Here is a 17,294-nt window from a genome sequence, read left to right on the forward strand (position 1 = left end):
CCTTCTCATGCCAGCCATTTCTCCGATGGACTGGTTCCGTCTGCCATTAGCCAGGCGCAGAGTGGCCAGCTGACAGATGAATGAGTCCAGACAGAGGCGGGGAGGACTTCAAGCAAAGGGTCTGCCCTCTCTGCTCATTCTCCCAGCAGCCAGCGAGCCAGACCTGCCTGGGGCCTGGGCGGGGGGGCGGCGGGTGGACAGGGAGGGAGCGGCGGCAGGAACCAGGGATGATTCAGGCCTGGGGCCTCTCCTCTGGCTCCTCACAGCACCCTGGGGCCTATGGCTATTACCACGATTACTAAGTAACCTGTCACTAACAGGTTATAATACTAATGCAGGTGTTAGGGACTAGCCCAAGCACCTGACGTGTGTTTATCTCATTTAGTCATTTAATGCACAGAACAGGTCTGTGACATGGGTACCATCGTTAATATTCCCATTTTATGGATAAAATAATGAGGTCCAGAGACGTGGCTGGATGCAGAAAATTAGATGCACAGGAAAAACAACAACAACAACAACAACAACAAACCCAAAACACTGGAATCTGCTCACTGTGTGAGGGAGTAGCTTATGAATATTGTTTTCCATAAACCCTCTCTCTCCCAAGCATTTTGTCCTGTTACGTAACTATGAAAGCAATTATTCTTAAAGGTTGTCTATCAGAGCGAGGGAGGGAAAAATAAAAACGGACCGATAGCCACTAGAAGAACTGACAGCACTGGAAGTAAGAAAGCATTGTGTGGATTCCAAGGTGGAGAAGGTTTTACTTTTATCCTGAGAATATTAGGAAAGTGGTTGTTAGATGCAGGCTGGGCGCATGGGGTGAATGTGAACCGAGGGCAGAAGGGGCCAGGAGGAGCAAAGGCAGGAGGGCCCTGGGATCTGCCAGCAGGTCGGGCTGCTGCTGTGTGAGGCTGGGAGTGGGGCGCCAGGCTGGGCTGAGAGTGCGGACAGCCTCTAGTGCTGGGCCTCCCGAGTCCAGCCTTGGCTGTGTGGATGGGGACGGAGGAGCCACAGAGGGTTTCTGCAGCAAAACAGGCTCCCCAGGTAGACCAGTGTCCAAGGACAAAGGTGAGTTCTCCCTCATGGTCTCTGGGACTTCCTCTCTCTCACCTTGCTTCCCGATTAGCGGGCCAGCTGCCCCATGATCTCCCTGCCGGGTTCCCCTTCTGCTTCCTCTTCCCAAGAAGAAAGCCCCCAGAGACCAGTCTGACCACATCACACCTCTCAGAAACCTTCCACTGGCTCCCATCACCTATGGAGTGAATGTCCCATATCCAGTGTGGAGACTAGACCCAAGGGGGTCTGTCTCAAGAGACTGTCACTCAGACCAGCCCATTACCTTAAGGAAAAAAGATCCCTGGGGACAAAAAGCTTTAGGAGTGACTCGGCCCCTTTGAGACTCTTTTCTTGAGTTGGAGGTGCCATAATGGGTGAAAATCAGACTTCCCTCCCCACTTCCTCTCAGTGTGGTGACCCTTCTGCTGGCCCTGGCTTTGTCACCTCACTCTAAGAGGCCATGTGATTTCTCCAGGTCTCAAAAGGCTGGTGTATGAGGGGCTGGGGTCCCAGGGGCAGGAAGCCAGAGGCATGAGGACAGGGACGGCTGGGTGGTCCACTGTGTAAATAAAGAAGTTGGGGCGCCTGGGTGGCTCAGTGGGTTAAGGCCTCTGCCTTCGGCTCAGATCATGATCCCAGGGTCCTGGGATTGAGCCTCGTGTTGGGCTCTGTGCTGAGCAGAGAGCCTGCTTCCCTTCCTCTCTCTCTGCCTGCCTCTTTACCTACTTGTGATCTCTGTCTGTCAAATAAATAAATAAGATCTTTAAAAAAAAATAAAGAAGTGAAGGCCCAGAGAAGTCAAGGACCTGCCCACGTCACACAGCTGGGGTGTGGCGGAGCTGGGATCCAGGGCCCAGGGGGTTCACACTGAGCTTAGAGGTTACACAGGGGAGGTGTCCGGTGCCAGAGCCCACACTCACCCTCCAGTACCCCAAACTCTGAGGTAGGAAGTGAGGCCTGCTCAGAGGCCAGCTCAGCAGGAAGGCAAGGACCAATCTGTCACCAGCTCCCTATCACCTCTCTGCCTTGGGCCTTGGGTTCAGCACGGCAAACAGCTAGTGCCCCCCGCCCCCTCCAGCCTTCAAGGATTCCAGTCAGCCATCAGACTTCTTGACTTGCTGTAGTCACCAGAGTGCTATTTTCACACTGTTGGGGCTGTCTCAGATAAGAGAAGCCTCTGGCCCCGTCTCTTTCCCCATGTGGAGGAGGAAACAGACTTCAGGGGGAATCAGGCAGGCTGCACTGTTCTAGGCCCCAAGGAGATAGCAGTAAACAAACCTATAAAGATCTCATCTTCAATGTATTTGAACACAGGAGTGGGTCCCAGGACCCAGCCAAGGCTACGTTCTCCTCTGTCTCCAGAACAGGAGTCCTCCCTGACCCCCGAGTCTTCCGGACACTGCCCCTTCCAAGGGTCCCTTCCCGACTGAACACCCTAGCCCGCCTCTCTCTTCCCCCACTGAGCACACACAGGCCTGAGGGCTAAGGGGTACCAGGGGCCACGCTGTTGTCTCTTCTGGTCAGGAGTTACTGCTAATTCCTGGTTTCAGGCGGCAGAGGGTGGGGGTGGCCTCACCTGCTCCCCTCTTCCTCCCTACTCCTAGCCCCAGCGCAGGGGGAGGTTCGCAGCACAGACCCTCAAGCACATTTCTGCTGATGATGGACACTCTGGCAGATTTCCCAGCCCATCCCCTGTTCTTAAATGCATCAATCCTTCATCTAAAGGAAGACGAGATCAAGACGACTGGAGAAGACTGGAGAGTCGCCCGCTCATAGGAGGCAGTCCTAGCTAGCACAGAGGCGAGGTCCCCCGCCAGGGAGTGGAGGGAAGGGCCCAACATCTGGGATGGGGGCAGCAGCAGGAGACACAGAGAGAGCCCCCCGGGGGAGGAGGGGGACACAGAGATGCATCCTGGAAGCCAAGGGAAAAGGAAGCTTCCAGAAGGGGAAGCCCAGGGGTGGCACCTGCCAGAGAGAGGCCAGGTCTGCAGAGAGAGGCACAGGCCAGGAGGAGTAGGGCTCTGGTGGCCACGGGGTAAGCGGGTCACAATGATAGTGTGGAAACCCACCATGGCTCCGTGGCCTAAGGAAGTGGAAGCAATGTGTGCCACATGCTCTACGGAAATCCAGCTGAGAAAGGAGAAAACAAGGTAGGGTGGTGGTGGAGGAGGAAGCGGAGTTGAGGAAGGCTGGGAATTTCATTAAAAGGAAGGAGCCCAGGGATGCCTGGGTGGCTCAGTGGGTTAAAGCCTCTGCCTTTGGCTCAGGTCATGATCTCAGGGTCCTGGGATCGAGCCCCGCATCGGGCTCTCTGCTCGGCGGGGAGCCTGCTTCCTCCTCTCTCTCTGCCTGCCTCTCTGCCTGCTTGTGCTCTCTCTCTGTCAAATAAATAAATAAAATCTTAAAAAAAAAAAGTTAATGAAATACAAAAGTCTTAGTTTAAAAAAAAAAAAAAAAGGGGAGGAGCCCAGGAGAGGGGAGAATGGCAGGGTTGTTGCCGGAAGGGCCGAGGAAAGTCCACACGGGCCTTCCGCCCTCACACTGCGTGGAAAAGCATGACCTTCCAGAAAAGCTCTAAGCTGATTTGAGGGGGCACAGGTCTGAAAGCCAGGACCTCTTGGTTTGGAGGAGGATCTGGTTGTCGGGAGCTCTGGGGAGGGGAGGGAGGCCTGGCCCTACTCCTGGGGTGGGGGGCTGGGGGCTGGGGGGACATCACGGAAGGGAGGGCACAGGAGTGGCCGAGGGTGCTGTGAGTTTGGGGTGGCCGGAGAGAGGGACCTCATCGCCTCTGAGGCTGGCTCCCTCAGATCACCCACGAGCCCTCCACGAGCCTGCGGCTGCTCTGGCTATGTTTGCTCCTGCCCATCCCCGAGCCGGAGAGGTGAGGTTTAGGTGAGGTAAGGTGACACTCCCCCTCAGCTGCGAGAAGGAAGAAGAAAGGGCTTCCCCGCTGCCCACCCAGGTCCGTCTACACCCGCAGTGCCGTCCGTCCTTACGAAAACAGCAACGGGAAAATCTCTCAGAAGGTGCTGCTATCCTTTTCATTGGTGTGACATAAGGTGACAGGGATTTAGGGCCTCAGCAAGATGCCTGCTCCCCAAGTTAGTCCCACCGCGGAGGAAATGCCAGGAGCGTTTACCTCGCCTGAGTCCGGGTGGGGGCTCCCAGGCTTAGCAAGGGGAAGGTCCACTGGGTGGATTCCATGATGCTCTCTCTGTGCCCACTGCCTGCCGGATATGGGGCTCGGGCAGCCATTCCTTGACCCCCGCCCCCCGGGCCTGGACAGGCCGCCTCAATCCTCCTACAGCAGCCTGCTGCATTCTCGTCTGGCTTCAGGTGGTTCCCAGTTCTCTGACACGAGACAAACCTGCTTCCCCATCACTTCCCTGTTTGATGCCCAGGGGCACACCGTACACTCCTCCTGGCCCTTGACAGGTGCCAGAGGGGACCCCAGCAGAGACCTTGCTCTCGTTACTCACGAGACTTTGGCCACGCGAGCAATGGCATTTGGTGGGTTGGTTCCTACTTTCCAGAAGCCATGTCTCCTCTGGGGCCCATTTTACAGGTGGTAATAGTTGGGGAAGACGGACTGGCCTGGGGCCACACTGTCAACCAGCGGCACTCCCCCGGGGTCGGAATATTTCTAGGTTTCCCTGATTTATAGTGCAGGATCCGCAAGTTGGGCTCTGGGCTGCTTCTCTCACTGCTGAGCCATAGATAGAACCCAGAGCATCAGCGGAGCTCTGGGGGATGCCGGGGTCCCAGTGGTCCCAGATTTATGTCCGGGCCAGACGGGAGCTTCCGGTAGATGGGTTGCACACCCTCTCCTCCACCTTGCATTCCCGCCCCGGCCCCCAGAGGGAGCTTGGAAAGGCCCTTCTGGCACCCCATTGCTGCCTGAACTCACATTCTCCCTTGCCCCGCTCCCAGGCAGGGGAGCACTCACATGTGGCCCCCAGGTCGGTCCTCCCTGGTGAGCATTCCCTCCTTCTCCATCAGCATCTGCCGGAAAGTCCTGACCTTCTGCCGGGTCTCCTCCTCTGAGTACCTGTAGGGGCACAGGGACAGTGAGGGCTGCTTTCTTGGCTTTCCTTCCCCGCCTGCCCGCCCCCGCCCCCCCATCACCGGTGAACCTTCCAGCTTGCAAGGACCTTTCTGAGGTCCCAGCACCAAGCAAGGGTTTCGGCGCTGGGGATGCTCAAGCCCTACCCACCTGGCACCACACCAGACAACCCACCAGCCAAACAAACAAGCAACGACTAGCCGAACAACCAAATGAACTAAAGGAGCTGTTGTTCCTAGAGGTGGGGAGACGGTTCAGCGGAGGCCATGCCCTTCCTCCCTGGCGTCCTCCACTCCCACGGCAGCCCGCACTCCCACAGCCAGACTACAGGCGCTCTCTGGAGACATATTAAGGGAGAAATGAAGATCCAGGCCTTGTCTGCTTTCCTGGCCTCGAGGACATCTGATCCTCACAATGGCCTTGGGAAGGCCTCAAGATCATCCCGACCTCTGCATGAGCACGGCTGCCTAGTGGCTTGTCCCAGATCCCAGTGCTAGACCCACGGCTTCCTCGTCTGGCGCGGGAGGTGGGGGAAGTCTGGTCTGGAATGAATGCCCTGACTTCTCTGTTCCCTTTCCCTTACCCACCTAAGCCCGGGCTCAGGCTAGGGACCAAAGTCCAGAAGGACCATCCCTGCTTCCATGCCCCGGGGTCCATCACGACCCTCTCCTCCTGCACCCCTTGTGACAGCCTCTGGAGGGCTTCTCAGCTCCTCTGGAATGTCCCCTTCCAGCCCGTGTCCGCACTGCCCGGGGGGCAGGCTTGTGGGGGAAATCTTTGCTCACCCAGCCCCTTGCCCTGTGCCTGGCACATAGCAGGCGTCTGTTCCTGAATGAATCTCAGGGTCTTTAACCCCTCCCCCCGCTTCCTGGGTTACAGGTCATTATCCCAGATGGAAAATACGGCGGCAAAATACAAACGGGTTCCCTTCCTGTCTCCGTTCACCATCCTCTGTCCACACAGCAGGCCCAGGCCTCCGTGTGGAGCTTCTCCATGGAAACGGCCGGTTGCTGTCCTTCAGGGACCCCACGGCTGTCCCTCCGCAACTCCTCCCACCTTCCCTCCCCTTCTCCGACCCGCATTTGGGATTGGCCCAGCCCTTTTGGGAGAGCAATTTGGCAAGTCCTTGCAAAAGCCTTAAAAAAGGAGCGCATCTTTTGACTCATAAAATTAACTTGCAGGTTTACCCCGTGGAAATAGTCATGGCCCAAGCACAAAGGCGTGACTCATGGGATGTTTACAGCAGGACGGACACCCCCCCCACCAGGTTAGGTGCCCACGTTTGCGTTTCCATAGCAACCTGTACCTCCAGGGGCCGGCAGGTGGCTCACACGCTAGTCTACCTGTGACTGACTCCTCTGTATCCTGCGCAGGCCTGGGAGATCCCTGAGGACAGGGGTCTTGTCTGTCTGGATTGCCATCATGTCCCCAGCATCAGACACCTTGTCTGCCAAACGTGGGGTCCACATTTTTTTTTTTAGACAGACGAGTGGCTGGTGATGGAGACGCATCGAACCGTTCGCAGGTTGGATGTTCCTTTTGGACATCCAACAGGGATGGTGGCTGCGTGGCTGGAGGGGAGGGATCTGGAGGCCGGGAGGCTGGCCCTGGGCTACTGCAGGGGTCTGTGCAATCGGAGCGAGAGAGTGGCCATGAGGACGCAGGGGAGAAGCGGACAACAATCTATCAAGGACGCAGGATGACTGGGGTCTGGGGACCGGCTGGAGATGTCAGGGCCTGCATGAGAAGCATAAGCTGCTTCTTAGCCACATATCCCCTGACCCCAGCTGAGGTCTGTCCCTCTGCAGGTTCAAGCACCTGTGAGGTGGTCCACCATCGGGAGGATTAAGTCCTGCCTGCCCAGGGCAGGGGCCCCTCTCTTCCAAGCCTGGGTCTTAGCTCATCCACGTGCACCCCAGTCCCTATTAGCCTCAGACCTGCGTTTGGTTGGAGGTGCCTTGGCCTTGCTCGTTGGGCAGTGCTCAGCTGGGCTGTCCTGGTGCCCAGGAAGAAGGGGTGGTGGCGCGTTCTGAGCAGTGGAGGCGCGGAGGAGCTCCTCCCCCCCGCTTCGGGAGACCAGCTTGTCATTGGTACCGGCATAGAGACAAATAGTAGTGGCCCTTTGGTACTGCCCAGCCCCTGGCTCACAGGGTTCTGGGAGGGAGAGGCAGGCTGGCTGGGCCGTTAGGCACGGGGCCCTGGGCCCGGAGGGGTTGGGGAGGAGATGGTCCAAGAACGAGGCTGGTCTAGATCCTCAGTTGAATGGGAGGAGCTTCAGGCCAGGGTCAATTTCCCCAGACTCCTGGGATCTGTGGAGGCTGGGCGGTAGGAGTAGAAGTCAGGGTTTCATTGATACGCGGAGCAGAACACATGCAGGGACTGAGGGCTGAGCTCACAGCTGGTAGGTCCAAGGCAAGCTCACAGACTCCAGCATGTGTCATTGGGAGGCCGGAAGGGCTGGGCTGAATGGACGTGGAGGCATGAGGAGGACCCCTCTATGTCTCGGGACATCTTGCTGGGAGACGCTGGGGACCCAGGGCTGGGCAAGGAGGTCTCAGGTACAACCACTACCTCCAAGTCTCCTGCTCCTTCAAGCCTCTTGAGGTCAACCCTCAGCTGGGGCCACATTGGACAGCGATTAAGGGAAGAGGCCGAGAGCCAGGCTGTCCTATTTTTGAGTCCTGGCAACCCCCACTTCCTAGCTCTGTGACCTTGGACGAGTCCATACACCTCTCTTAGCCTCAGCCTCTACATCTGTGAAATGGGATAGTAGCTTGTCTTTCATGGCTGTCGTAAGGACTGCGGGAAATGATGCTTACAAAGCACTTTGTGCAGTGGGGGGGGCACATAGTAGCTGCTCAATAAATAGTAACGACCAAGGACTATTTGTCTCAGAGCAGGAGGGACAGAGGGTCTCATGGTCCTAGGCCCCCTGCCTTTTTCCATGCCACACCCCTGCCAGGTCAGCATCATCCCCCATCCCATGGGCCTCTTCTCCATGTTCTCCTCGAGGCAAGGGCCGAGATAGGAAGCTGGTGCCCAAACTGTCCGCTCCTTGTGGGGGCAGCGGCACCTGCCAACTTAAGGCCATGCAGGGGTCTAGCGGCCATGCCAAAGTCTCAGACTAAAAGTCAAAGGCTTGGCCAGGGAACGAACTGGGGACAGGGAGGACGGCGACACCCGTCTCAGTGTCCCCACCCCCTTGCTCCAGCCCTCAGGCTCTCTTGTCTCCCCTCCACTCTAGGGACCACAAGGGAGGGACAGGCCAAATTCGTTGTTGCTCCCTGGACCACCCTCTGAAGTTGGAGTGTGGTTAAGGAGACACTGCATTTTCAAGGAGGTCCCCAGAGTACAAAATGTGTCATTCTGCCTGTCTCTGCCCAGACCTGGATGTTCCTGCAGAGTCACTTTCTCCGCCACTACTCGGTTCTTCCCCGCAGCTCTGAGGCGGTGGGTGGCCTTCCTCTTCCCATTTGACAGATGAAGAAACAGAATAGGGAGAAGGGAAGCTTCCAGGCTCCAAGGCCCGGGGCAGAGCCATGCTCTGTGCACCCCAGGAGTCCTCAAAGGAAGGGGCATAGGTGGGTGTGTGTGGCGGGGAGTTGGGGCTGGGGTGGGTGGGAGCAGCACCCCACACTGGCCTGGGGCTCCGGCCCTAGCCTTCCGGGGAGTACAGGCCGCCCTCGGAGGCCACCGGGAAGGCGACTCCCAGACGGCATCAATCACCAGTGAATTAGCCGGCCATCCATCAGTATTAGGGAAGGGATTGCTTTTTAATGGGGCCGAAGAATGTGTGTTCCTGTGACTAGTGGGAATATTTGTCAAATGCCTGAGAACCTGGTAAATAAGCTCGCATGCAGTGTTTGTGGAAATGGATATTAATGACCGGATGTCATGACAAGCGAGGATGCCCAGGGCTGGTGGAACACCTTCCCGGGACTGGCCGGAGGTGGGGGAGCCCCAAACATCTCTAACTTGCAGGACTCTCGAAACGGCTCCCTATTTCCTAGGCCAGGAGCTGCGGCTTGCTCATGCCTGGACTGTGGGCTTCCAGAGCAGTTGTGCTGCTAAGGGTTGGGAGTGGCGGGGCTGGTGACTTGAGAGCTAGCTTTCCGAGGGACTCCTGTCTAAGGACCACCTGGAGTGAGGGCTTGGGTGGGAGAAAGGGCCCTGACTGGAGACCTAGTGGGTGCCTCCCAGAGAGGCAAGGGGCCTCGATGCTAGGGGACCAGCAGACATGGCCAATGCCATCCCCTTCTGCCTGAGGCTGTCCGAATCTGAGAATGACCCTCTTGTATGCAGAGAGGGGCTGGGGACTCCTGGAGGAGAAGGAGATTGGGGTGGGGGCTTGAGTAGGGGAGGAGTGCCATGAGTTCCCTGAGAGGATGGGGCTTTGCAAGTGGGAGGGAGGGGGCTCAGGAAGGTGGTGGGGCTCCAGGAGGACAAGGGGGGCAGTTTCCGAGAATATAGTACAGAAGGCTGGCCCTCTTCTGGCCCAGGCAGCCCTCCTGTTCCCTGACCGTGCCCACCTGTTCACAATCCCTTCAAGGCCTGAGTCTCCCAACTTAGCAGGATTTGTAGGTTGAATTAAGGTCCTCAGCTTCTCCTCTTCCCACCCCCTACTTGACCCTGTCCCTAATGGATTTCATTTCTTCTGTCCATATCCACGGCTCATCAAATGGGGTTTCATTGCCAGCTGGGAGCCTCCTTGCCTTCCGCCTTCAGCTGCCTTCCATCCTTTTATCGCTGTCTGTGGGGACCCTCCCCAACCCCACCTGGTCCCCAGCTGGAGATGAAAACCAAGTCTACGTGCCCCAGGGGCCCTGCTTGGCCGATGTCCCCTGAGGACCCTGGATCCAGGCCCAGCCTTGGCTCTGCCTGCAGCCAATGACTGTCTCTGAACCTCGGTGTCATGCTGGGCTCTCTGGTGATGGTGAGCCATGTCTTGGCTGCCTCTTGGAGAGCAGGAGGCCTGGATGCACAAAGAAGTGGTTTGGAAGCACTTTGGGGACACAGGCGTCTGCCGCCATGTGGCTTCGGGGCCCCAATGCACTGGGCATTTCTGATTTCTCAGTTCACGGACAGTTCAAAACTGATGGGTGAGGGGCGCCTGGGTGGCTCAGTGGGTTGGGCCTCTACCTTCGGCTCAGGTCATGATCCTAGGGGCCTGGGATCGAGTCCCGCATAGGGCTCTCTGCTCAGCAGGGAGCCTGCTTCTCCTCATCTCTCTCTCTGTCTGTCTCTCTGCCTATTTGTGATCTCTCTCTCTGTCAAATAAATAAATAAAATCTTAAAAAAAAAAAAAAAACTGATGGGTGAGCCCTGCTCCCCGCTTTGACTCCCTTGGCAGCCAGTTCACTAGTTTCAAAATACTCAGGGAAGATGCAAAATGGAACGTTGGGACCACCGGCTTTCTTGGAGCTGCACAAAAGGGAACAGCTTAATTCTGTTTCTTTGCCTCCAGCTCCACGTACTAGGCTTGTCCTGTCTCCACTGGACTTTTGAGGCAAGTCCCTAAAAAGAACCTTACTGACTGATCAATGCACAAGCTCTGACAAACTCCTACTTATCCTTCAAGGTCCATTCAAATTTCTTTTCTCAGAGTCTCTCCTCTGAGCTCCTGAAGCACTTGACCCTCTCCTGTCCTGTCCCAGAACCATGATTCTAATCTGTTTTATGGTGGAGCTGGTTGTACACATGCTTGTTTCTCTTCTGAGATGGGGAGGGAGTGTGGGGGGTGGGTGAGGGATGGTCTTTGAGGAAGTGACTCCAGTCTGGCTCTGGGGCCCAACATTGCCCAGCACAGTGACCGGCGCCCTTGCGTGTCCCTGTGACTGGTTCTGAACTGCACAGGTAAAACGGAAGCTTCCAGATGTGGCTGCTGGCTGGGACTTCTCTGCTGAAACCACAGCCTCCACGGGACCCCTACCCCCACCCCCAGTCAGGGCCCACTGTGCTCTTGTGCCTGGCTGCGGCACCTGCTTGCCAGAGTCCGGGAAGCTCGATAGAGCCATTTTAAGTATAAATTTTTTTAAAAAAATATTTTTATTAATATACGCTCTCTCTGATAGAGCCGTTTTAGAGAAGCGCAAACTGAGACCTAGACTTGTCATGGATGTTTCTGGAAGACATGGACTGGGTCTCGCTGGCGTCAGTGAATCTGAGAGTAGCTCAGAGCTCGCCCTAGAGCAGGCGTTCAAGACAGCTTATTGGCTGAATGAACTAATAAACTAATGTAGTTCCTCTGGCTTGGCAAGGGCCCCACCCCGACCCGTCCTGACTGCAGGGTTTCGAGCCCCTCCCGCCCCGCCCGGCCCCGGCCGGCCCCGCCCCTCCCCGCCCACCCAGCCCCGCCCCCGCCCCGCCCCCAGCCCGCTCACCCCTGCTCCTCCATCATCTCCTGCAGCTCCATGCACTTGAGCTCCACGCGCCGCTTGCGCTCGTGGTCCAGGATCTCGCGGTGCGCGCGCTTCACCAGGCCCGGCTCGGCGGCGCGCAACTCCTCCTCCGTCCGCGGCCAGGCCCCCGAGGAGGCGCCGGGCTGCGGGAAGCCGTTCGCCGCGTCCGGTGGGGAGGGCATGCTGGCCGCCCCGTTGTTGACTGTGGAGGACATCGCGGCTGGCCTCGGCCCTGCGAGACAGACACCAGGCGGTGGTCACTTCTCGGCCACCTGCTAAGCTCCTGTGCGCGCGGGTTAATCCTGGAGATTTAAAGGCCCACTCATGGCTCTAATCCGCTTCCCCTCATGCTGTGGAAGGCCGGGGGCGGATGTCAGGTTAGCACCTTTGGGTCACACCTCAGGGCATTGGCGGAGGGGGGTGGATATTGGACACCAGGCTTTCCCATCTGCAAAGTGGGTGGATGCTGGACCAGAAGGCCGCCAAGGGCCGCGAGCTTAGGATAGTCCTCTCCAGGGACCTAGTAGCCACCCAGGCAATGCATTCTTCCTTGTATCAGTTCCTGGGTCCCTGCTTGCACACCTGCTTATAACTTGCCCCAGGCAACTACATCGGTCTCTGGGAAAATTTATTGGTTTTTTTGAGTTTATTTATTTAAGTAATCTATACCCAAGGTGGGGCTCAAACTCACAACACTGAGATCAAGAGTTTCGTCCTCTTCCAGCTGAGCCAGCCAGGTGCCCCAGGTGAAATCTGTTAGTTTTGTCTTTCCTTCAGTCTCAGTTAAACCTCCTAACACCCTGGGGTCACAGGCTGCATGGGCTCCCAGGGCAGCCCTGCAGGAGACAGGGAGACTCAGTCCCACCGCCCATGCCGTTTTCAGTCGATCTGGCCAACGTCTCCAAAGCCAGCCTTCCAGGTGTGGGCCAGGTCCAGAGGGAAGCCTGCAGGTCTGTCCCCTCCTTTGTTCTGGAAACACTGCTCCTGCACATATGACCAAAATGGCACTGACATGACCTTCTATGACAGCCGCATCTTCCTGCAGGCTCAGACTGATCTGGGAGGCAGCCCGGCAGGTAGGCAGCCCGGAAGGTAGGCGGCCCTGGCTTCACACTAGGGCTCAGAGTAGCGTATGCACATGCACCCGTGCAAGCACACTCATGTGCACCGACAGGACCTATCTGGACAGAGGGGGGCACCTCCAGCTATTTCCACTTCCTTTCTCCTAGGCTCCAGCTAGTTGCTAAGCAACAGGGAGGCCTCCTTCCCCGGGAGTGGGATGGGAGAGAGGCAAGAGTGGAGGGAGGTGGGAAGAAGGGATTGGGCAAGTCTGGACATCTCGGATGGGGCCTTTCCTGAAACACACGCTCACCAAGCCCCACACAGAGCTCTGGGAGCCCTGTTCTCCACCTGCCTTGGCCGTGGTGCTTGGCCGTGGGTGACCCTCCTGGCTGTTGGTCTCCTGCCCCAGGGACATGCGTGGAGCAGGAGACCCCTCTTGTCCTGGCCCACCACCTGTCACCCAGTTTGGTTCCCTAGCCCCTCTTCTCGACATTGCTTCCATACCTGTCACCAGCAAAATCCAAGCCCCTCACTCTGCTCCTCTGCCTCCCATATCCTGGCTCCCCCTACCCCCCGGCCTCCACCCTGCGTCCACCTTCACCATCAGTAACCTGAGAGTCAGTCCAGGAGCACACCAGACTGTGTCATGCCCTAATAGCCTCTAGTGGCTTCCCATCGCTTAAAGTCAGACACAGCCTGCCTTCTGGTCTCGCTGTAACCACACTCCCACTGCCACAGATTCTCCATCTCTCTGGTGTCCAGGCTTCTCCACTTGGTGCTTCCGTCCCCTGGGATACCTTTTTGACTCCTTTGTGTCCTCGGAGTCACTGCTCATAGGCAGCACCACTGTCTCGAAGGCGTCCCTTACCCCTCTAGCTGGGGATACCAGGCCAGAGCCCCTGCCACGCACTGTTGGCCCCGAGGGCTCACAGGTCTGTGCCCCACCCCCGCCGCCCCCAAGAGGGCTGCCTGGCTTTAACTCCTAGTGCCAGCGACCTGCCTGAGTGAGCCGGGGAAGCTCGATGCCCTTGTGTGGAACCAACAGAAGACAGTTACAGTGGGAGGCGGGATTGAGGAATACTGGGCAGAGTCCTCAACAGGGTCCAAGACCTCTTCACATTTTGCCTTATACTATCTGGCAACCTCCTCTCTCGCTCCGTCTCATGGTGCAACCAACATCCAGCCCCTCAGCCTTGGTCATCGGTCCCCAGACATGTGCTCTCACACCTCTAGGCCCTTGCCCATAGAGTTCCACTGTGCAGGAAATTCCATTTCCTCTCTTTTCCACTGGGGAGCTTCTGCTCATCGTTCAGGGTCCAGCCCAAATGTCACCTCCTCCGGGAAGCTGTCCAGGCTTCTCAGGAAGAATGAGCCATTATCTATTCCTTCTATTTGGGCTCCAGCTTTTGTCCTCACCTCTTTAGATACTGAAGTTCAACTTGTTTGCATCTGATCCCATCTCCTGAACCATGAACCCTTTGAGGGGAGGGATCCCCTCATTCTGGCTCCCCAGAGCCTACCCAGCCCCTGGCCATGGAAGAGGCCCCGGAGGGTATAGGGAGAAAGTGCTTAGGCTCCAGGGGAGCCCAAGGAGCCAGGCTCTGAGCCATGCTGCCGGGCATGCTTCCCCTCTGACATGGAGGAGGCTCCCCAGCCTAGAAGTTGGCCTGAGCTCCTTGAGGGCAGGGGAGAGGGGAAGCTGGTGGCAGCAGTTCTGAGCACACTCAGATCTCCAGACCGCCCCCGCCCCTGTCCCCAGCAGTTCTGTCTCCAGCTCTAGGAGAACACCTGGCTAAGATTGCCAGATGGCTGAGGGCTATCCTTCAGGAATGGCTCTAAGAAGGAAAAGAGAGGGTACATGGGTACAGGGGCAGGGGTAATCTAGATTTTCACTGGGACAGACGGCGGATTCTGCCAGCTTCACTGGGTGTGTTGCAGGCGGCCACCAGGCAGGAATCAGAGATAGGTCATTGAGGGATGACCCCTGAGCACCAAGAGGAGGGGCTGGGCCCCTCAGAACAATCCCTGCATGTGCAGCCCATTTCCTTCCAAGCTGTAGGTGCTGGGGCAGCAGACCAGGGAGTTACTGTGGGCATAAGCTCTCTCTGAGAGGCATCTGACCTTATCTTTTATGGAATCGCTGTGAAATTGCATAAGGAGAGAGACCGATCGTGGTTATTGGAACGAATATTCTGCACTGTAGTAATTGGTCGATAGACTGACCTGTGCTCCAAGGGAGCCGATTCATGGGTTGACATTAGATGGACACGTTTAGTGGAGGACCACAGGGCTCTGTCTTCACCTATGTCTGATGTGATACGTTCGCCATTGACTGGATGGAACATTGATAATCTGATGATCTGATTCATTGATGACAGCACCTGGGGAGCCTCATAAATAGAGTCATTTTCTTTTTTTTTTCCTTTTTTTTTTTTTAATATTTATTTATTTGATAGAGATCACAAGTAGGCAGAGAGGCAGGCAGAGAGAGGAAGGGAAGCAGGCTCCCCGCCAAGCAGAGAGCCTGACATGAAGCTCGATCCCAGGATCCTGGGATCATGACCTGAGCAGAGGCTTCACCCACTGAGCCACCAATGGGCCCCTAGAGTCATTTTCTAAAAGGACTCACTAGACTGGACAGATGGAAACATTGAAGAAGGTGGAACAGGACAGAGAAAATTCCCTCACTCCAAAGCCAGATCCCAAGCAAACTCTAAAATTGGAATAGGATAGACATGATGGAGACGCAGCATATTTAGGAAGGATTCAGGGGTCTTCAATGATCACTGACACGATCTGAATCAATACTATCCTGTGGCTGCCAAAAGTGCTTGTTATCTTAGGCTGCATCAACAAAGACATGATGTCTAGAATGGGGAGGTGATAAGAAATATACAGGTGGTCAGAATTCCTATCTTCAAATACTTGAAGGATTATAGAGGATTTAGGCCAAACCTGGCTGAATCTGTGGGGAAGCTTGTTAGGATCAGATAGGGTTGGGAAGCCTGGGTGGTTCAGTCTGTCAAGTGTCCAACTCTTGATTTTGGCCCAGGTCGTGATCTCAGGGTCCTGAGATCAAGCCCCACAATAGGCTCTGTGCTGAGCTTGGAGCCTGCTTAAGATTCTCTCTCTCCCTCTCCCCCTCTCCCTCGCACGTTAGTCCACACTGTCTCTAAGAAAAATAATTAGGTGGGGTTTCCAGATTTGGCAAATAAAAAACACTAGGGAAGGGCCCCTGGGTGGCTCAGTGGGTTAAGCGTCTGCCTTTGGCTCAAGTCATGATCCCAGGGTCTTGGGATCGAACCCCACATGGGAGTCTCTGCTCAGCAGGGAGCCTGCTTCCTCCTTTTCCCTCTGCCTCGCTACCCTGCTTGTGCGCGCTCTCTCTCTCTCTCAAATAAATAAATACAAGTCTTTAAGAAAAATACTAAGATGCAAGTTAAATTAAATTTGAATTTCATGAATTTCATATTTGGGGCATACTTATACAAAAAAAAAAAAAATCATTGTTTATTTGAAACTCAAATCTAACCGGGTATCTTGTAGTTTCTAGGTCAGTCCTGCCTGGGACCCACACCCCAGACCTACTGAACCCGAGTCTTTTGGGGATCGTTCATGTCTCCCCGAGTGATTCTGATACAGACTCTCTCTGGACCAGCCGTGGGGCGCAGGTGTCTGGAGCAGCAGTTCTCAGATTTTATTCTGCATCAGAGTCACCCAGAGGGTTTATTAAAACACAGCTTCGGAGTTTCTGATTCAGTAGATCTGGGGTGGTGTCTAAGCATTTGCATTTGTAACATGTTCCCAAGTGCCCTTGATTCTGCCTGTCCCCCTGTCACACTGAGAAGAGGAAGGACTTGGGCAATCTGGGCTGTTCCAGAAGAAAGCCAGACTCCTGCGGGGAAGTCAGCTCTAGCGGACTTCAACTAAGCCCAAGCCAGGATTTTTTTTTCTCCCCTTAGCAATCAAACCTTTAAGAGAAAAACTAAACAGTTCAGTTCATCCTAATATAAGCGAGTTCCCCATCACAGGAATGTTGGAACAGGAGGTAGACATCTTATCCGCTCGACAAACACCCACCCAGCATCTTCTTGGGCCCGATCCTATGAAAGGCTAGGCATTTGGAGATGAACATGACCCTATCCTAGCCATCTGGGAGCTCATGGACCAGTTTGGGAGACCAGATGGATGGTGCAGCCGTTTCCGGTGATGGGGAACATGGAGGGCAAATTGGGGGTGCACTGAGAGCGAGAAACTTGTGGGGTCAAGCAGGCAGGTGTGGAACCAGAGCCCCAAGTCTCACCCTGACCCTAATAGGATAAGGTCCTTGGGGGACAAATACATTGAGTCTCTTTGGGGATACAGTAGGAAATGGGGGAGTCTTTTCTGTGGATTGGCTATGAGACCCTGAGAAAGTCACTCCCCCTTTCTGGACCCTCTCCCTCCACCCCCCACATGTCAATGAGGACTATAGAATCAAAGATCCTGCACATGCTCTCCCCCTCTGGAAATCTAAGTAATACTAACGCCTGTGTATACTACCAAACCTCCAGCCCCTTCCTGCGGATGTGGTCAGTGGCCAGAGCCGCACCAGCCACCCCCAGAGCTCAGCCCTGAGGCTGTCCTCAGCATGGGCTCAGGTCCCAAGGGCAAGCCCAGATTCAGGGCCAGCCACACACATGTGCATGTTAAGAATCTGGCTGATGGGC

At 56.0% G+C, this 17,294-nt stretch overlaps 1 protein-coding gene across 8 annotated transcripts in view; it reads right to left on the reverse strand.

The window, feature by feature from the left end:
• Positions 1 to 17,294, reverse strand: part of SRRM3 (serine/arginine repetitive matrix 3) — a 55,929-nt gene that overhangs the window by 23,668 nt on the left and 14,967 nt on the right. For all 8 annotated transcript variants that reach the window (XM_082712567.1, XM_082712566.1, XM_082712568.1 and 5 more), the window contains exons 2-3: positions 11,506 to 11,755; positions 5,009 to 5,110 (exon numbers count right to left, since the gene is read on the reverse strand). In XM_082712567.1, the coding sequence (XP_082568693.1) occupies positions 5,009 to 5,110; positions 11,506 to 11,738 (335 nt within the window). In that variant the 5' untranslated portion in view covers positions 11,739 to 11,755. The remainder of the gene's footprint in view (positions 1 to 5,008; positions 5,111 to 11,505; positions 11,756 to 17,294) is intronic.

Source organism: Mustela nivalis, assembly GCF_964662115.1.
Source record: "Mustela nivalis genome assembly, chromosome: 19".
NCBI lineage: Eukaryota > Metazoa > Chordata > Mammalia > Carnivora > Mustelidae > Mustela > Mustela nivalis.